Below are 21,795 nucleotides of genomic sequence, written 5' to 3'. Positions count from 1 at the left end.
AGAAGGATGTTTAATTAGCTTGGCAAGAGCTGGCCTGAAGGGGCTTGGAGCGATGCATCATATTTGGACGGGAAATGTATTTTTAGTACAGGAGCTGAGAGATGTCACATGGTTTCCCATATCCAACAGGGATGAGGAGGGAGGCTCTGCCTTCGCTAATCTCCGGGCAAGTTTATACATTCCACAAAATGCTTAAGCTTTTCCTAGAATGTTACCATTTTAGGATGCAAAGGGGGTGTGTTTGGGGGAGGGAAGAGGCAACTGGTTCGTAGAAAAATAAGTGTCTTAGGTTGGTGGGACTTTGTTTTTGACAAGCTGCTTCTCTAGCTAGAGAGGTCCCCCTTCCACCAGCAGCTAGAATAATAATAATAATAATAATAATAATAATAATAATAATAATAATTATTATTATTATTATTATTATTATTATTTATTTATACCCCACCCTCCCCGGCCAGAGCTGGGCACAGGGCGGCTAACACCAATAAAATCACAGTAAAAACATAATGGGGGGGGGACCAATTTAAAATACTGGTTAAAATGCAATTAAAAATGCAGCTTCATTTTAAAAGTAGCTGATAGATCAAGACCATAAGGGGAGGGCAGCATAAGGGTCAGACTGAGTCCAAACCAAAGGCCAGGCGGAACAGCTCTGTCTTGCAGGCCCTGCGGAAAGATGTCAAGTCCCGCAGGGCCCTAATCTTTTGTGACAGAGCGTTCCACCAGGTCGGAGCCAGTACTGAAAAGGCCCTGGCCCTAGTTGAGACCAATCTAACCACCTTGCGACCTGGGGTCTCCAAAATGTTGTCATTTGTGGACCTTAAGGTCCTCCGCGGGGCATAGCAGGAGGCATGAAGTGGCCTACTGATCAGGAATGGGAACCAATGGTGCTCGGACTCCAACTCTCATCTGCCCCAGCCAACATTGTCAGTGGTCAGGAATGATGGGAGTTGTGGTCCAGCAGGCCCGCAGCGTTCTCATCCCTGCTTCAGAAGATGGCCTCTGTTGCCGGTAGACAGGGATGATGGGAGATATTGGCCACCGACATTTGGAGGGCATCATGCTTGCTGGGGCTGAAGGGAATTGTAGTTCAGCAACATCTGGAGGGCTAAAGGTCTCTCACTCCCACACCAGAACTGTCCCTTACACTTAGAATCATAACCCCCTGCAATGCAGGAATCTCAGCTAAAACACCAGGGACAGGCGGCCACACAACCTCTGCTTTAAAACCTTCAAGGAAGGAGAGTCCACAACCTCCTGAGGGAGACCGTTCCCCTTCTGACTGTCGTGCCACTGTTAAAGACATGGAAATCCTGCTGTAGGGCAACAAATCAAGACTCTGGGTTTCAAATCTACTAAATTAACCTTGAATTGTGCTGCGTGATTAGTTCTCCACATTACTGGGGGAAAGGAGAAGAAAATTGCTTATGTGATGTTATGCTAGGCCTTTGGGGAAATTTCCATTGGCTGTTCACTCAAACCTTCCAAGCCAACTCCTCACCAAAGAAAACAACCACAACCACATATTTCCTTTGGGATAATGCCTTTTTTTAATTTACTTGCCCGTGGATTTACAGTTAAAAGTCCATTCCACGGATGGACTCAAATAACTCGAGACACACAAAAATTAAAATAATTATCTATAGTGCACGAAACAAACACAACGTTATTTGTGGGTATAATACATTTTCTTCCTTATCAGCAGTACAATATATTGTGGAAAGGGGAGTGGACTTTGGGGAAATAAGGTATGTACATTGAACTTCAAATTTCTCCCCTCAGATGGTAGCTGGGTCAAGTTTAGAAGCTGGTTAGAATCACTGACAGATTTTTTTAAAGCTAGCCAGAAAGATAAATGACCACACAGCACCACCCACTGGTCATGTATGAAATAACTGCATTGGGAACTTCAGATCACTTTAATGCCTTTCAGTAAATACCAGTTCATGTCAAATAGTTATTCCTTCTGCCATTTAACACGGTGTCAGCAGTGTGTTCTAGACCCTGTAAAGAACAGAGAAACTGGGGAGTTTTGCCTAGAAGGTTTATACTTCCCAGACAAGGCAGACAAGAAATTAGCAGAGGAAGATGGCAGAGATGGATAAACTAAAAGAAAACCAATCATTCTTCTCCAAGATCTCGTCTTCTCCCACATCAAGTGACACTTGGAGGTACCAGAACTTCTGAAGACTTAGTCAAACGTGGAACCAGTCACTCCTCGCAGATTTAGCCTGTTCTGCTCAGTTATGGGGCAGGGCTTAATCTGAACTAGGGGATGACGGAAGCCTGAAATCTGATTCCAAACTCTAAACCCTAACAAAGTAAGGGGGTTCTGCCATGTATGGAGCACTTTTCCCGCCCACCCCCCTCACCAAGCCAATGCATTTTGTAGCTTCCGAGACAGCTTGATATCTCTCTCTAGAAAATAACTTAAGCCCTGCAGCACGAGAGTCTCCCTAACTCTTGCAGGTCCATTCGTAAATCCAGAGCCTCATGCTTGGCTGATATCTCAGTTTCTCCACCACCAGCAGCCCTCCCCAAATTTAGCTGCCCCCATGCCATAGCCTGAGCCATTTGGAGATGGCTTGTTCGGCCATCTTGTTGAGGGTCTTCAAATCTTGGGAAGCAGGGATTGCCACTCTGAGGGGCTCCAGGTAGGTTGTTCTGCAGGTTCTGGTGAATATGGGTGTCTGGGAGCATCCAAACCACATTAGCTGTGGAGAGAAAAATGAAGATACACAAACAATAAATATCAAGACTAGGATGGAAGGCAGCGCTTACATTTCAGGGTTCCAGTTGCTCAGTGGAGGAATCTCAAGGGTGTTTCTGTATAAGAGGTGTCAGACATCTTATTTTTATTTTATTCCATGAAATTTGTAAACCACTTGATTGCAAATAGAATATCCAAGCGGTTTATAAAAAAAGAAAGCAAACATTAAAATTATCAATAAAAAGGAGTTAAAAACAGCCATTTTTAAAAACGCAGAAAATAATTAAAATATAAAATAAGCTGAAAACATATTAAAAATACTTGCTGGCTTCTACATCTGGGTAGGCTTGTCTGAACAAAAAATGTTTTTAGCAGGCGCTTCCAGGCACAATTAAGATTGTGATGACATTTAATGCTCCTCAACAGTTCAGAGCCAATATATTAAATGACCGTCTACGTCAGGGAAGGGGAAAACAGTGGCATTGTTGGACTACAACTCCCATGACTCAGTGGGTTTCTCCAGACTATAGTCATGATGAGGAAAGCCACAGTGTATGATTGGTTGAGAGTTCAGGAGCTGCTTCTGGCAAGCAAAAACACTTTGTCCTTCGAGCCGGAATCGAACCAGCGACCTAAGGATGGCTTGGACGACAATCTACAGTCCTCCGCTCTACCAGCTGAGCTATCGAAGGAACAAGCCCAAAGCTTTGCCTTGTTCTTTTCAACTTTGGATGTGGCTTCCTTTTTAAAAATAGATAGCAATTAGCCTACAGGGCATGGAAGTGGAATTTCAATGAAAGCTTCCATATATTCCTTGAGAAATCTTGGCACAAAGTCATGACGCTGCTGAGGCAGCAGTTGCAGCTCTGGTACCTGTGTGGATCACAGCATCACCAAAAGATTATGAACTGAGATGTGGGGAATCCCTTATAGCAGAAATGGGAGTGTTCAGCCCTCCAAATGGTGCTGGGGCTGGTGGGATTTGGAGTGACCCACTGAAAAGCCCCAGGGTTGCTCCCTCATCCAAAAATTTCCCTGGCCTGCAATTTGATACTTAAGCAGCTATCTTCTACAAACATATTTAGGGCCATCTATAGTACGCGGGTGGCACTGTAGGTTAAACCACAGAGCCTAGGTTCAGTTCGAAAGCACGAAGTGCAAGTAGATAAATAGGTACCACTCTGGCGGGAAGGTAAACAGTGTTTCTGTGCGCTGCTCTGGTTTGCCAGAAGCGGCTTAGTCATGCTGACCACATGACCCAGAAGCTGTACACCGGCTCCCTCAGCCAATAAAGCGAGATGAGCACCGCAACCCCAGAGTTGTCTGCAACTGGACCTAATGGTCAGGGGTCCCTTTACCCTTTACCTTTATAGTACTGTTTGAGCCCGTGTTTGCAAGGCTGGATTTAGGGTTTGATGAGGCCCTAAGCTACTGAAGATAATGGGGCCCTTTATATGCCTAGCTGTCCTTTGTCAACAACAAATTGTCGCTGTTTTTTGTGTTCAATATACTGTATGCTATATGGTAATTTATGGACCTAATAGGTATCTAAAGCCATTTGCACATAACAAAATATGTATTTTACCAAAGTAATTGTTGAACTTACAATTAAGAAGAAGTATATTAACAGTGAAAGTGATATTTTAGGGAGCAGGCTAGCAGGTGGGGCCCATTACTTACATCATGGGAGCCTACACAACACAAAACACTGTTGTTGTATGTAGGTTTTATTTTATTTGTTTTTTATCTTATATTTTGGAAATGTACATCCAGGTTTTTTCCCTTTAATTTTTTTGGAGGCCCACAAGAGAGTGGGGCCCTAAGCTATAGCTTGCTTAGCTTATATATAAATCCGGCACTGTGTGTTTGGCTTACATAAAGCTGCCAGATTCAATGCCTGGCAAGGTTAGTTTTCAAGTATCTGGAAATCGAGAAGGTGGAGTAGACTCACCATCTGCAGACTTCTCTGATGACTTCCTGGAAAAAAGAGAGAGAAGGCGATATTAGATGGATAGGTCAAGGTGGTAATCTTGTCTATATCGATGGAGCAGGAGCAAACAGAAAATGTGTTGAGTCAGATTCATATTGATTGGCAGTAGGTTCAGCAAAGTCAGAATTTATTCTATATTGTTTATTTATGATGGTGTTTATATACTGCACTCTCATAAAATATCAGGGCAGTGTACAGCAATATACAAACTTTTTTTTTTTAAAAAAAAGACCATTAAAAGCCTTACAGATCAATCATGAAAATGAACAGCTACTCAATAAAATTTTAAACAGCTGCACAGGCCCATCGACATAGAAAACAAAGTAGAATGTTTCTTTGCACAAGCGTAATTTAATTGGAATTCAATGCCAAAAGATATACGGCGATGACCATTGACTTTGATGGCTTGTAAATGGAAGCAGTCACTTCCACAGAGGATTATTTATTTATTTATTTATTTGCTTGCTTATTTGCAATGTTAAGCAGTCAAAGTTTATTAGATTTGTGAGGTCCATGCCTTTACACAAAATACCATAAAACATTATTAAAAGATAAACAATAAAATTATAAAAATAAGCTAAAATTCATGCCATGCTGTCCCAGCAAGGAAACTACCCAAACAACCTCGCCATTCAGGAAAGAAGATACAGCATCAGGTTAGGAGAGCAATGGGAGGAACCTCACCATTTCCTCCAGGAACCATACCCTAGTTTTCATAGCCTTCACCACAAAGACCGCTACCACGTGAGAAATCCGTGGATCAGCGTCCACCAGTAAAAACTTTACTTGGTCCTCAGGGTTGGCTATTGATTTGGGAATAGTTTGTAACATCGCATCCCTGAAGGCCGAATAGATGGGACAATACAACATGTAATGTGTGAGATCCTCTTTGGTTCTCATATGACAAGGACATATACGCTGCTCTACTGGGACGATATCGCGAGACGATAGAAAATTTTGGGCAATAGTAGCACAGGGAGTCTCATCCAAAGGAAAAATTGTAAACAACAGTATTCCATCCGATGTGTGGTTTCAACACTTTTTCCAGCTATTGTATTTGCAATGTTGATAAGGGCCCTGTTGGATCAGTCCAGCGGCTCATCTAGTCAAGCATCTTTTATCACGGCGGGCAACCAGATGCTTATGGGAAGCCCCCAAGGAGGAGACAAGTGCCTCAAAAATCAATTGCTCCCATCTGTGTATTATGCTTATTTATTCCACATTATCCCAGTCAAGGCAGAGCTCTTATGAATGCAAACTAGACAATGCAAGTGTCCAAACGAAGGTCAGCAGAGGGCTTGGAGGCAAGTGTCCCCAAGCCCAGATGAAGACATACCTTCCAGCATCTCACAGGTTAAATCAAGCCAGGCCATGCTTGTGTCACCCAAGTTCTCATGCCAAAGATTGCTGTCTGAATGTTGTCCCATCCTGAACCAGGTACACATTTTGTGCTGTATTTGTCCCTCCTACCATAACCTGCTCTCCAGTCTCCGCAGGCAAGAGGGTATATGGGTTAAAGGCAAATGAAATTGTCCTGCTGCACTAGGGATGAAGGGATCTGGGTTCTCCAGATGTTATTGTGAGCTCCCATGAAGTTCACAAGTTCCTCCCTGCGACTCTGGCCTGATGGTAGGGCAGCTCCTGGTTACTCCTTCCGAATAGTGAAGAAGAAGAAGAAGAAGAAGAAGAAGAAGAAGAAGAAGAAGAAGAAGAAGAAGAAGAAGAAGAGTAGTAGTAGTAGTAGTAGTAGTAGTAATTTGGCTTTGATATCCTGCTTTATCACTACCCGAAGGAGTCTCAAAGCGGCTAACATTCTCCTTTCCCTTTCCCTTCCTCCCCCACAACAAACACTCTGTGAGGTGAGTGGGGCTGAGAGACTTCAGAGAAGTGTGACTGGCCCAAGGTCACCCAGCAGCTGCATGTGGAGGAGCGGGGAAGCGAACCCGGTTCACCAGATTACAAGTCTACCACTTTTAGCCACTACACCACACTGGCTCTCTAGTGAAGGGGAGCTGGAAGAGATTGGTGGAGAACTAGCAGAAGGAAAATAACTCTGGCTCCTCCAGAGGGTTACTGGTCTCTTGCTATTATTATAATTCCAGGCTTTGCAAGGAAATAAACTATGTTGTTGTGTTTGCTATGTCAGGGTAGCTAGCAGGATGTTGCTGGACTCCCATCATCCCCTGCCAGCATGGCCAGTGGTGAGGGATGATGGCAGCTGGGGTTCCAACCACATTTGGTGGGTGGGACATTGACTCCTTCCATGTGCTTATTATTTAAAGGGGCAGGCCCACTATTTTGGACAAGCAGCCCCAGACCAAGGTACAAAATGAATTGCTAAATTGAAGGGTGCGTGTGTGTGTGTGTCTGAAAAACAAGGCAATGAGCTGCAAAAGGACAGGGCTCACAATGACACAGTTTTGACTCCTTAACTGAATTATGAATTTCAGTAAGTGCAATTTTGTCTGTCCCTATGGGCCAGGCATGTTTGCCTAATCTCCCTCCTCTACACAACTAACACTGGTCCACCAGTGTGCCTTATGCGGTCACCCTAGTGAAAAATCTGCAATTTGCAGGGAGAATGCTGCTATGGGATTCGCTATCCTCCCAAGAACTTGTGTGCTCCTAAAATCTCTCCTTTCCCAAATTACACCTAAATAGGCTATCCCACCCACCCACCTTCCCCGACAGAGGATCTGTACCTTAACAGTTGTACGTCAGCCTGAAATTCAACAGATGCAATCATGGTCACCTTTGTGTTGGGAAAAGCTGTGCCTGTTTAATTTCTGCCAGGAAGCTGTTAACGATAATTACATTGGCTTTGGTGGGGAAAGGGTTGGAGCCCCTTCCATGTACAGTGGTACCTCGGGTTACAGACGCTTCAGGTTGCAGACGCTTCAGGTTGCAGACTCTGCTAACCCAGAAATAGTACCTTGGGTTAAGAACTTTGCTTCAGGATGAGAACAGAAATTGCGTGGCGGCGGCGCGGCGGCAGCGGGAGGCCCCATTAGCTAAAGTGGTGCTTCAGGTTAAGAACAGTTTCAGGTTAAGAACGGACCTCCAGAATGAATTAAGTTCTTAACCCGAGGTACCACTGTACACATTTGGACACACATGTATAAACACCGACAACTGGGAAACACTGGCATGTGAACGCTCCGATTGGAGAACAGCCTTTACCAAATTTGTCATGGGCTTTAAAGACACTCAAACTCAGGACGCAAGGGAGAAACATGCTAAGAGGAAGGCACGCTTGGCAAACCCTCACCGTGATCAACTCCCGCCCAGAAACCTATGTCCCCACTGTGGAAGGACGTGTGGATCCAGAACTTACAGACTCACTTTTAAAACCGTGTTCATGGAAGAAGAAGAAGAAGAAGAAGAAGAAGAAGAAGAAGAAGAAGAAGAAGAAGAAGAAGACTCTGTGTGCCACCTGCTCACCTGGGATTCCACGTGCTGTTCATGCCCGATAATCAGGAGTGGTTGGCTACGACCCAGGCTGAGGCATGGAGCAACATAAACACACCATTGTCTTGGGCTGCCTTACCTAATGGTTGGCCTACGAGTGGTTGAGTCACGAGGGAGGGTGGTGTCCCTGAAATCCTTCCCATCAGTTACATGCCTTGAGCCTCAGCAGTGCCAATTAAAGTTTGCAACCTTCGCTCTGCTCCGCAGCATGCTCCAGCCACTCGATGCACATGAGGTCACCCACAACCACCTCAGCCTCCAGGAATTTATGAGCTGCCTGTGTCTGGGGCAGAGGTGTCAGGCACGAGTTTTCCTCCAGCACCACGGGCTCATCCGTCCACAAGGATGCCATGATAGTCTCCTGTATCTAAAGCAGCGTACGGAGCTCCCTTATCCAGAGTTGAATCCTTGGTCCATCTAGTTCAGTATTGTCTACACTGACTGGAAGAAGCTCTCCAGCCTTTCAGGGAGGCTTCTCTCCCAGCCCTGGAGAAGCCAGGGAGGGAACCTGGGACCTTCTGGACGCAAAGCAGATGATCTACAACTGAGCCAAAATATAGGAACACAGGAAGCTGCCCTCTACTGAGAACCAGACCCTCCCGCTCAGTATTGTCTACACCAGGGTTTCCCAAAGTTGGTTCTCTAGCTGTTTTTTGGACTACAAATCCCACAATCCCTAGCTAACAGGACCAGTGGAAAGGGATGATGGGAGTTGAAGTCCAAAAACAGCTGGAGGTCCAAGTTTGGGAAACCCTGGTCCACACTCGATCCTGCAGCAAAACAGGGTTCCAGATCAGGATCCTCCCCAGGCTTACCTGGATTGAACCTGGAACCTCCTGTATTCAAAGCAGATGCTCTAACCACTGTGATATGGCTGAGAATTGTAGCTCCGCGAGGGGAATAGGGGTCACCTAACAACTCTCAACACTTTTAACAAGCTGCAGATCCCAGGAGTCTTTGGGGGGAAGCCATGACTGTTTAAGGCGGTGTGATAGTGCTTTAAATGTGTAGTGCGGATGGAGCTAGAGTGATTGCAAGAGCGGAATACCTTTCACAAGACAAGAGAACTTATCATGCGCATGCACACACCCCAAATCTGCTCTAGAGGTTCTCCCACCCCTCTGGAGAAGATCTGGGTTGGGAGCAGAAGGAGGGGGAGCTCTGTCTAGTTGATGGGAGCAGCTCAGTGCCCCAGGTGCCAACATGTCAGGCGCCTCAGGTGATAGTAGAAGCATAAGAACCACCAGAAGATGCCACTACAGTGGTACCTCAGGTTACAGATGCTTCAGGTTACAAACTCCGCTAACCCAGAAATATTACCTCGGGTTAAGAACTTTGCTTCAGGATGAGAACAGAAATTGTGCAGCCGCGGTGCAGCGGCAGCGGGAGGCCCCATTAGCTAAAGTGGTGCTTCAGGTTAAGAACAGTTTCAGGTTAAGAATGGACCTCCGGAACGAATCAAGTTCTTAACCCGAGGTACCACTGTATTTAGAAATCTCAGCCTGTCCGAGTGATTGTGCGAGAGCAAAACATGGCTATGGTGTCAGCAATCCACAACTCACCAGTGCACAGCAGGTGTGTCCTTTTGTGGCATGACTACGTATGCCTTATATTTACATAGTTAAATATAATGACTGTTTTCTCACTGTGTGGCCTGGTTCGCCCCTGTTTCCTGCGATGTGCGCTGCTTGACATTATTAGACGGGAGCATCTTTTCCCAAAAGTACTTATTTGACTAGGTACATTTTGCCATGCATTAGTGACTCATCCAGCTTTGCCAGCTTCTAATGAGCAACTTTATGGATTCCAGGTGCGATGCTGCTGGCAAAAAGAGACGTCTTGCGTTGGTGCAGCTCGACATGACTGCTCCTTCGCAGATAGCTATCGGGTTTTGCAGCAGAGCCGCCCACCACAGACTACAGGAGCTGCCTTCCAGGTGAAGAGGGAGAAATGGTGGCCTGGAGTTCCTCCATGTCGTCTTCCATTAAGGTTCTGAACTGTTCCCTGCAGCTGTGCCAGATCAGCATCAATGGGCTGATGTTAACAGTGACTGGGTAGTGGAAGAGCTGTAGCTTAGTGGTAGAACCTCTGCCTTGCAAGCACAAGGTCCCTGGTTCGATCCCTGGCATCTCCACTTAGGGCTGGGAGAAAATCTTGGATAGCCATTGAGGACAATAATGCTGAGCTGGACAGCCCAATGGTCTGAGTCAGCGCTAAGCATCTGCCTCAAGTTTATCACCGCGGAGTGAAATTTTCACTAGCTCATTTCTGAAGGTCAAGCTGTTTTTAAAGAGCTGACACTGGTGGCGCTGTGGGTTAAACCACAGAGACTAGGACTTGCTGACCAGAAGGTCGGCGGTTTGAATCCCCGCAACAGGGTGAGCTCCTATTGCTTGGTCCTGTTGCTCCTGCCAACCTAGCAGCTCAAAAGCACGTCAAAGTGCAAGTAGATAAATAGGTACCGCTCTGGCGGGAAGGTGAATGCCATTTCCATGCGCTGCTCTGGTTCACCAGAAGAGGCTTAGTCATGCTGGCCACATGACCTGGAAGCTGTACGCCGGCTCCCTCGGCCAATAAAGCGAGATGAGCGCCGCAACCCCAGTTGGCCACGACTGGACCTAATGGTCAGGGGTCCCTTTACCTTTACCTTTAGACAAGGTTGTGGTTAGCTGGCCACTCTATCTCCTGCCCATGATTTTTATGGTGCTGGCTGTGCACCCCACTGTATCGCCTGCTGCATATATGTGGCACACCTGAAGTCCTAATTGCCCCAGCAGGTGGGGCAAGCAAGGGGAATGACAAAGTCGTGGAGGGAGGAATGAGCAGAGAAGCATGGCGGAGCCACGGCTGTTACCTTTCCTCCTTCTCCAGCAAAGGATCAAAAGGGCAATGTCCCGTATCAAACTTAAGAGGGAACAAACCTAAACTCCAGGTGTGCCAAACAGCAGGGAAGCGGGAGCAGGGACTAAGCAACAGGCAAGTGACCTGAGGCTGCTGTGCCATCCATTGCATCAACACATTTAAAAGCACAGGTCTCCAGGTTGCTGCCAGGGTGGTGTAGTGGTTAGAGTGTTGGACTAGGATCCAGGAGACCAGGGTTCAAATCCCCTCTTGGCCACGAAGCTCACAAAGGGTGACTTTGGGCCAATCACTGCCTCTCGGCCTAACCCACCTCACAGGGTTGTTGTGGAGATTAAAGGAGGAGAACCATGTACGCCAGCTTGAGCTCTTCGGAGAAAAAGGCAGGATATAAGTGTGATAGATAAATAAATAAAAATAAAATAAACCTGTCAACCTTTGATGCCAAGCACCGAACCAATGGCCTCTTGAGCTGCACGCTATAATTATCTGTAATTTTCAACAAGCAATAGTTGAGCTTAATTGGTGGATGTCGTCCGGAGTCATCAGCACACGACAGGTGGCGTTCAGGATGCAGACACAAGTGACAATGTCCCTGCCCTGAGAGCATTGGGTTTGTTTGTGAGGTCAGGGCTGAGACGATGCCAACTTTTCTTTCCCCTGGAACTCTCAGGTGGAGTTTCTGATTGCTTCCCAGTGATGTTGCATACAGCCAAGGACAGGAAGTCTCCCTGCCATTTCCTCATGCCTGGAATACTAGAAGTCTCTGACATGGTGCACTCATTGCTGTACACATCGTTGCTGCTCTGTGTCCTGGTGCTTGGTCACTGTTCTGCAGAGTGGATTGCATCACCGTGGTGTTGGACTAGGATCTGGGAGACCAGAGTGCAAATGCCCATTCAGTCGTGAAGCTCACCATTTCTCAGCTTAAAGTACCTCACAGAGTTGTTGGAAGCTGTACAGAGTGGGCTACCCCAACCCAGTCAGATGGGTGGCATATAAGTCATTTATTATTATTATTATTATTATTATTATTATTATTATTATTAGAGGGGAGGGAGCAGAACTTAAAACCTTAACATCCTTTTAACCCTGATGGGTCCAAAGTGAGCATACGAACACCTCATAGCCTAGCATAAGACACTTGTGAATGACACTAATATGGTGTGTCTTGTACTAGAAGCAGGAGTTGCCAATCTATGGGCTCATCTGGATTTTTAAGTGAGTGCCATGGGTGCCACACTCTCTGGCCTCTTACAGTAGAACTAATTGGAGTGTCTGAAACTACATAGAGCTAAAGGAAGAAGGGGAAAAGTGGGTCACTTGTCCAACACCCTCTGTCAGCTCCATGGACTTTACAAGGGAGAAAAAACGAACCGCCCTCATCACCTCCTAAGTTTTGTGGTGACCAGCAGACGACCTCAAGGGCACCGCGTTGGCAACCTCAACTAGAGACAGGAAATATGCTGCTCAGGTGGAAGATGATTGTGCCATCCTTTGATCCTTAAGGTAAAGGTAAAGGGACCCCTGACCATTAGGTCCAGTCATGACCGACTCTGGGGTTGCGGTGCTCATCTCGCTTTATTGGCTGAGGGAGCTGGCGTACAGCATGACTAAGCCACTTATGGCGAAGCAGAGCAGTGCACGGAAACGCCGTTTACCTTCCCGCCAGAGTGATACCTATTTATCTACTTGCACTTTGACGTGCTTTCGAACTGCTAGGTTGGCAGGAGCAGGGACCGAGCAACGGGAGCTCACCCCGTCCCGGGGATTCGAACCGCCAACCTTCTGATCGGCAAGTCCTAGGCTCTGTAGTTTAACTGACAGCGCCACCCGCGTCCCATGTTTATACGGAGCTACAGTTCATCTGCCACAGTTTCAGTTAGAGACTTATTTTAGTTTTAGGATCTGGCTGGAAGGTAGCTTTGTATCTGCATGTTTTGATCATCTGTGAACAGGCACAATACTGAGCAGGCACTTTTCACTGAAAAATTCAAGCAGTCAGTCTTCCTTCCCAGGGATGTGGCCTCTCCTCATCCAAGAGATCGTAGAGGCTGGGACCTGAGGCACCCTGAGTGCTTTTCATGCATTGTGTCCATTGTAAAATGGTTCACCTTCCCACTTCACCAATGGGCTTATTGCTCAGGTAGAAGTGCCATCTGTTGTCTAATTCATTACTGAAGTCCCAAATCCCATGTTGATATGGAGCCATTTTCCATCTGCCACAATTTCAGTTACATTTACTTAAATAAATAAAAAATCTACTCATATATCTGTCTCCTTTGTAATAATCCACGCCATTCTACCTGTCCTCGTATGATGACATCTCTTTCCAAAACCATCCTTTCCCAAGGGCCTGATAATCATTAGGGCTGCGGCATGTTCTCTGGACAGGCTCAACCAGACTGAGAAATTAGCCTTAATCAAAGGGATCCTGATCCCATCAGAATCCTCACCCCTCCTACGGATCTGTCATTTTGCCAGGTGCGTTTCCTGCCTCCTCTCTCCACTTTCTCTCTTCGCTGCTATGTTTGGTCGCCATTATTAGAATGCTCTTCTGTCCTGCTAGACCCACCATGGCAATGATGAGCCAAATCTCTTGAACAAATGAAGTAGGCTTCTGTTGCCAATGTCAAAGGACACTAGAGAGGGGTCTTGGCTCAGGGCTACAGCATCCCATGGAGACAACCTGGAACTCTCTGCTTGCAGAGCAGGTGCTTTATCATAGAGCTGCTGACAGGTGTGCGTGTTTTAGCAGTGATGATCTTTTCTGGTTTGTGTGTCCAATGAGCAGGCCGGCCCCAGAGCTGTTGTCCCAGGAAGTGTCAGTCCTGGTGCTTCGCAGCTATGTAACTACGGCCAGTTAAGACTCCTAATCCTTTGAAATGCGATGATCATAGGTTGCCACTTAAGGGATGAGCAAGCAGGAGCAGTCACGTGGACACCCTGCATTTCAGACCCTTTGTCCTTACACCTACCTCTTGGGCCAGCTTGTTGGCTTAATATTCTGGGGTGAGAATTAAAACCGTCTAGGCATGTACGCACCAAACCAAACACCTCTTTGCTTTTATTGAGTGGTTAGTGATATTGCACGCAGTTGTTATAAGGTATGAGCAATACCAATTTAATGCAGATGTATAAAGCCCTGAGTGATTGGGCCCCTAATACAGTGGTAACTTGGTACTCAAACGCTTTGGTTCTCAAACTCCAAAAACCTGGAAGTAAGTGTTTCAGTTTTTGAACATTTTTCGGAAGCCGAACATCCAGTGCGGCTGTTAGCTATTGTTTCCGGGGCACCTGCACCAATCAGAAGCTGTGCCTTGGTTTTTGAACATTTCGGAAGTCAAATGGACTTCCGGAACTGATTAAGTCTGGCGCTTTTGTTTTTTCTATTTATTTTGTGTTTTTGTTTTTGAGGATTTTTTGATTAATTTGTTTTTGTGACTGTGTGGAATCCAGTTCAGCTACTGATTGATTGATTGTGTGTCTGCGGAAGTGGATAAAAGCCCCCCATCCAAACAATGACTATACATCAGTGCAGGTAAGAAAAAATAATACAGTGGTACCTCTGGATGCGAACAGGATCCGTTCCGGAACCCCGTTAGCATCCTGAAGCAAACGCAACCCACGTCTGCATGGGTCGCAATTCGCTGCTTCTGCGCATGCGCGTGACATCATTTTGACTGTCTGCGCATGTGCGAGCGGTGAAACCCAGAAGTAACGCGCTCCGTTACTCCTGGGTCGCCACAGAGCGCAACCCGAAAAGGCTTCACCTGAAGCGACTTCAACCTGAGGTATGACTGTAATTTTAATTTTTATCATCTACAATACTGTCTTATTTATTTTATAGTACAGTACATTATTGCTTTTATTTTATGGATCAGTGGTCTCTTTAGATAGTAAAATTCATGTTAAATTGCTGTTTTAGGGGTTGTTTTTAAAAGTCTGGAATAGATTAATTCGTTTTGCATTACTTTCTATGGGAAAGCGCACCTTGGTTTTGGAATGCTTTGGTTTTGGAATGGATTAAGTTTGAGAACCAAGGTACCACTGTACCTGAAGGAGCATCTCTACCCTGCCTGGGTGCTGAGATTAAAAGGTGAGTCTGTGTGTGCATGCATGCTATGCCTTTAAAACACATTTCCCCTTCAAAGAAGGGCAGGTCCCTTCCAACTCTACAGTTCCACAGTCGCAATGGAAATTATTTTTTTAAAAAAACCCATTGCACATCAGGTTTATTATCAAAATTTCCAGACTTGCAGCTGTTTGCAATGGGCAAATCAAACAAAAGCAACTGAAATAGCTCAACACAACAAAAGCTTCATGGTTACCCCAAATTCAGCTGAAAATGCAACTTAAACTGGTTTCTCCAGGCTCACTGATATTCAACCCCCTGAATAGAATCGCTCACAACAGCACAAATACAACAGGTGTTTTCTCACGCACACCTGATGCAACTAATAAAGGGCTCCATTAGTTGTACCAGGTATGCTTGAGCTGGAACACATAGAATACCTGAACTGGCTAGGGGTTTGCTGAATTTGGCTGCATGTTAGAAATATGGCTAAGTCAGGTGACCCGAAAAAGCGGTTTCTTTCGATCTCACGCGGCCCTGAAAAATTGCTTTTTTGCATTTGTTTACGTATGTAGCGACAGCAGCTAGGCTTCTTTATGCACAGAAATGGAAAGATGAAGAAATTCCCACCAAAGAAGCAGCATCAGCAAAATGACGGACTATGCTGAAGCAGCAAAGCTAACAGCTAAAATAAGAGAATGGAAGCCCTTTCCGGACAACTTAAATAAATATTTTAATATGATAAATTTGCAATCAGGATTTGAACTGTGAGCAACAGAAATAATTAGAGATTATTGTATTATGGTTTTGATATTAAAGAGTGAAGAGAGCAATGAGATAGAATTTTAAAAAAACCATGGAAAATGGGATGGGAAGTTGATAAAGCAAAATAAGAATTTATTATGTATTGGAATTTTATGTGAAATTTGTGGAAATGTAATAAAATATATTATTTTTAAAAGGTGTTTTTTTTCAGGGCCAGATCGCGTCGCCAGAACGCACGAGACAGTGGCACCCAAAATGGCCACCGAGATCTCTTGTGTAAATACGAGATGTCCCATTTTCCCCGGGACACTTGGTGGGGATGTTCTTATCCGTGGCTTATTTGAATCCAGGTGTCTTCAGTCCTAGTCAGACACAGAGGAGCCCACTCCAGCGGATCTTATAAACAAGACAGAGCACTGATCCATGTAGCTCAGCCAGTGTCTACGCTAGGGGTGGGCTGCCTTTCGTCTGCATTGTTGTTGAACTGCAACTCCCATCAGCCCCAGCCAGTGTGGTCAATGGTCAGGGATGATGGGAGCTGGAGTCCAACAATGACCAAGAGTGAAAACTTTTTGACCTCACTTTCCCGGAAAGACTTAAAAAAAATATATGCCCTGTTTCAGCAATGGCATCACTCATTGGCATGTGCCGCCATCCTGCTGCCCCACCAGTATTGCTGCGTATCTTGCCTGTCGAGAACAGCAAGGCCACTCTATCTGATCTCCACCTTAGCTATGTAGGAGATGCTGAAGCAACAGAAGGCGAAGGATTTGTGGGATGTGCCCGATAAATTGTGGCTGGTGCAATCCGGGAAGGCAGGTCAGACCCATGAAATTTCCACTGCACGAGGATCTTCCACTAAATTCCAAATTCCGTATTATGTTTTGCCCTGTTCTGTTTTGAGTAGGCATTATGTAAGGAAGGCTGGATCTTATCGGATTATCGTCTTGTTGCAGCAGCAAGAAGGCACAAGTTTTAAGACTTCCAGGAGAACGAAAATTCAGTGTAAAAAAAACACAAGAGGGATGTTGTAACTCAAATCTGGGCTTGCGATCAGACTAAATTCATTACCGATGGAAATGGATTGGATTACCCTCAGGATAGTGTATGATAAGAGCAGCAGGCTTTGCATACACACACAAACATAAAGCCTTGCTAGGCTCTCATCTATGCATATTTGCAAGAAGAGAAACCACTATTTTAAAAACACCCGTATGACTATCATCCTCATGTAATATGTAATTATTACATAATACATAGTCGTCCATTTTTGCGGCTTTTCTTTCCGTCTTCTGATTCTCCTCTTTGCTTTTTCCTGTAGTATCAAGTTTCTTTCTCTATCTCCTCCTTCCATGAAGATTCTAGTTAAGGTTGCCAACTTCTTTCCCAGCCCACGCACCTGCGCCTTTCATATAGCAGCTTGCTCTGCAGACCTTAGCAAGTGATTATGCATATTTCCATGTCTTAAGAAAGATTCACTGGCTGATATAGGCAGCTCAAGCTGTAGTCGAAAGAGACTATGCCTCTTTCCTAACCGCCCCTGGTTAGTTGGCCGCTGTAATTCGAGTCCAAAATCTGAATCAAATATCTGAGATTCCTGCTCCATTAAGTGTTCACCCTACTCCTTTCTCTTGCAATGCGTTTGGAAATCCCCCTTCCAGAATGGAGGTCACTAGGTTTGCCAACTTTTTCCTGCCTCTACGAAAGCTATCCCCTTACTTTTTTTTATTTTATTCATTATTTTTCACCACTCCACCCTCATCAGCCCCAGCCAGAACAGCTAATGGTCAGGGATAATGGGAGTTGTAATCCAGCAAAATCTGCATAGCTTCCAATATGAAAATAGGGGTGTCCTAAGTGGGTGGCGCTGTGGGTTAAACCACAGAGCCTAGGACTTGCCGATCAGAAGGTTGGCGGTTCGAATCCCCATGACGGGGTGAGCTCCCGTTGTTCGGTCCCGGCTCCTGCCAACCTAGCAGTTTGAAAGCACGTCAAAGTTCAAGTAGATAAATAGGTACCGCTCTGGCGGGAAGGTAAACGGTGTTTCCGTGCGCTGCTCTGGTTTGCCAGAAGTGCCTTAGTCATGCTGGCCACATGACCCAGAAGCTGTACTCCGGCTCCCTCGGCCAATAAAGCGAGATGAGCACCACAACCCCAGAGTCGGCCACGACTGGACCTAATGGTCAGGGGTCCCTTTACCTTTAAGGAAAAGCAGGACATTCTGGGATCAAATCAGAAACCGGGACGGCTTCTATCATTCCAGGACTGTCCCTGGAAAATAGGGACAATTGTAGGCTCTGCATCTGAAGGGCAAAAACTTCCCTGTCCCTCCAGATAATACAAAGCGGTTTTGCTCTCCTTCCTCTTTCTATCTGCCGCTCTGAGATCCAGGCTACCTGTAATGCTAATGTCAACGGCATACCAGATGAGCCTGTTTTCCGTTTCGGTTGAGGCATTTTTTACGCGTGTGTGTGTGTGCGCATGTTATTTTAAATGTGGAAATCCTGGGGACTGGCTGTCTGACGGTGCAATCCTAGACATGTCTGTTCAGTTCCGCTGAGTTCTGCGGGGCTTCTTTCCGTGCAAGTGGGTATAAGGTTGGAGCCTCAGGCTGGACAAATGCAAGACAATGAGGAACATTTCACTGTGTGGGTCAAAGGAACGGAGCCTTGCTCGGATTTTGAGGAGGGTGAGGTTTCGGGATCTGCAGAGATCCTTCTCTCCCCCTGCTCCTTCTGTAAAATGCATCCTTCTTAAAGGTGATATACAAATAATAGGAGTTCTTCATGGGTATCATGCCCTGCTTTGTGTTTATAGAATCACAGACCTGCAGAGCTGGAAGTCCAGCCCCAGGCAGTGCAGGAACCACAGCTCAAGAACCCCTGACCATCTACCTCTGCTTAAAAATCTCCAGTGAAGGAGTAGTCCCTAGAGCGTTTCTCCAGGGGAGCCTCCAAACTAATAGGCCTGCCTTCTCACGTAACTCGAGTGTCCCTGCTGTCTTGCCATGGCTGCCTTAGTCTGCAGGAGGGAAGGGAAAACCTTGGGTCTCCCAGATAACAAATCGGACCGTTCACCCATCTAGCCCTGACCGCAATGGCTCACCAGAGTCTCCAACTCTCAGAGTCCTTCCCAGCCTTCCCTGGAGGTGCTGAGAATTACCTGCGTGCAGAGAGCACGCTCTACCGCTAAGCATCAGCCTTTCCCGTAGCTCAGAGGAGACAAATTTGCTCTGCTTGAGAAAATGTACGAACATGGCTGGAGGGGAATTTCCCTAGGGAAACAGCACATGATGACAGGGTAAGAAAAAAAAGGCCTGTCATATTGATCCATGTGGCTCCCTCACCTTGTGGTTGCTATACACCCAAACTGAAAGAGGTCCAGTGTCAGATCTTCATCATCTTATCATACCCACGTTTCTCCCATGAAAATAGGGACGTCCTAAGGAAAGTGGGACATTCCAGGATCAAATCAGAAACTGGGATGGCTTCTGTAAATCTGGGGCTGTCCCTGGAAAATAGAGACACCTGGAGGGTCTTTCTTATGAAGTCTGCTCCTGATGTTCTAGGCCAGGTTCTTGGCTACTGAGGTTCTAGAGCAGGGATGGGGAGCCTGTTGTCTTCCATATGTTGTTGGATTTCAGCTCCCATCAACCCAAGCCAATGGTCAAGGATGGCAGAAGGACCATGTGTTTCCCCATCCCTCTTCTAGGCAGAGATGTTTTGGACTACAATTCCCATCAGCTCCAGCTGCAGTTGTAGTCCAAAGCTTATTGAGGGCACCAAGCTGGCGAAGGCTGACATACGAGGAAGGGGAAAGGAGGGATATCTCTTGCTGCTGGTTAAGTCTCTGGTTTTCAGTTATTAATGTTGTCCAACTGTAAGAAAACATCCCTGTGCTCTTCAGTATCTACTCTGTTTTCTTGGCTTTGTTGCCTTTAATTGCTGGAGTGGCAGTCAGAAATTCAACAGGAACTGTTCCCTGCATCCCAGTGCTGGGGAAAAGCTTCACTGACTGAATTTCTGCCTGTCCTCTTAAAAGCAGAAGTGGACGGCGACTTTCTTTCCACCCTCAGTCTTGTGCTGTTCATTGTTTATATTCAGTTAAAGGGAAAGGTTTGAAACGGACCTTATACAGTGGTACCTCAGGTTACATATGCTTCAGGTTACATACGCTTCAGGTTACAGACTCCACTAACCCAGAAATAGTGCTTCAGGTTAAGAACTTTGCTTCAGGATGAGAACAGAAATTGTGCTCTGGCGGTGTGGCAGCAGCGGGGGGCCCCATTAGCTAAAGTGGTGCTTCAGGTTAAGAATAGTTTCAGGTTAAGAACGGACCTCTGTAACGAATTAAGTACTTAACCTGAGGTACCACTGTATAGCATAGATCTTCCTGGTGAAGGAATTTGTTTAAAAATGTGAAAGAAAGAAAAAACACAGGACCCTGGATTCCTGCAAATTTATCTCAGATTCTGTGACAAAAGCCTTTCCATGAAAGGTGGTAGCTTAATTGGAATTCATGCTTTCTTCATGGAAAGCCCTTCTCCCGAGACCTTCAGGGGCTAGTTGCGGTTGTTCCTTGGGGAAGAAGGGCCAGATGCAAATGTAATAATACCAAACAAATCAATTCATTGATGAGAGGCACTCTGCACATACTCAGAGATCTTCTATCCCCCCTTTTTTTGCAATTTCTAGAACTGAGTCCTGACATTGACCCTTGGTGAGCCCCAACTCTCGTGTCATACCTTTTCCTCCTGGATGCCGGTTGCAGGAATCCATCCCCCACGGCGCCTCCTGGGCTTGGGTGCGAGGGGCACGTGAGCCGTCTTGGCGTTGAGATGCTGGGTGATCTTGACCTCCACCGCCAGCTTGACGTTGGTCCGCAGGTTCTTCCTCTCGAAAACTGTCTTGCACTGGGGGCAAGAGAGAACCCTGGGGCCCTTCCCAGTGGCAGCCGCCTCTTCCCAGTAGCGGGTGATGCAGGCCCGGCAGTAGCTGTGATCGCAGTCCAAGATCACCGGATCCTTGAAGTGCCCCCTGCAGGCGGGGCAGATAGCTGCCTTCTGCAGCTGAGCCACGAGCCCTTTGCCTTCCATGCTGCGTGTGTGCGTCTCTGTCGGTCTGTGTGTTCTGTGGTTTGATGCTGCCAGCCAAGTGCTTGGCTCTTTATAGAAGGGGGTGGGGCCACCGGGGAGGTCTGGGGCGGAGCACCTCCCAGCTCCAGCTGCAGGTAAACAACTCTTGCACAACCAGCCTCTTCGCTCCGCGGCGAGCTCAGCTTTCTCTGCCAAGATGTGGCAGGAACTGCCTCTAGGATGGAAGACGAGCTCGTTTTTGGCTCTCGGGGAGATTCTTCCGTCTGATAAGCCGTAGCTGTTAATGCTGACGGGGGCAAGGGAGGCAGGAGGAGGTGCAGCTGGGGTTTTATCTGCAATGCTAGGGCTGAGATCTTGGTGCCCATCTTTCCTTGAGCTTGGCAGATCTGCCCCAAAGCAGGAATGGATCTCAGGCCAGCCCAAGACATTTTGCTGCCTGAGGCAGAGGACAAGGTGGTGCTCTTCTCCACCGCATCTGGGGGCAAGGGCCAGAGGTCAGCGGTGGGGCATCTTCTTTGAATGCAGAAGAAGAAGAGGAGTTTGGATTTGATATCCCGCTTTATCACTACCCTAAGGAGTCTCCAAGTGGCTAACATTCTCCTTTCCCTTCCACCCCCACAACAAACACTCTGTGAGGTGAGTGGGGCTGAGAGACTTCAGAGAAGTGTGACTAGCCCAAGGTCACCCAGCAGCTGCATGTGGAGGAGCGGGGAAGCGAACCCGGTTCACCAGATTACGAGTCCACCACTCTTAACCACTACACCACACTGGCTCTCAGGTTCAACCCTCCATAGCAACTCCAAGTAAGAATGGGGGGTAAGCTGCTGCCAGTC

At 46.5% G+C, this 21,795-nt stretch overlaps 1 protein-coding gene across 1 annotated transcript; it reads right to left on the bottom strand.

The window, feature by feature from the left end:
* Positions 1 to 1,526: 1,526 nt before the first annotated feature.
* RNF39 (ring finger protein 39) lies at positions 1,527 to 21,170 on the bottom strand. Its single transcript, XM_083602625.1, has 3 exons — positions 20,612 to 21,170; positions 4,662 to 4,687; positions 1,527 to 2,714 (listed from the first exon to the last, which is right to left on the bottom strand). Exons 1-3 carry the CDS (start codon positions 20,960 to 20,962, stop codon positions 2,711 to 2,713), a joined length of 381 nt encoding a protein of 126 aa, XP_083458751.1. The 5' UTR covers positions 20,963 to 21,170; the 3' UTR covers positions 1,527 to 2,710.
* Positions 21,171 to 21,795: the final 625 nt, after the last annotated feature.

This window comes from Podarcis filfolensis (genome assembly GCF_964270895.1).
Source record: "Podarcis filfolensis genome assembly, chromosome: 2".
Taxonomy (NCBI): Eukaryota; Metazoa; Chordata; class Lepidosauria; order Squamata; family Lacertidae; genus Podarcis; species Podarcis filfolensis.
This window is presented reverse-complemented; position numbering and strand designations above follow the sequence as displayed.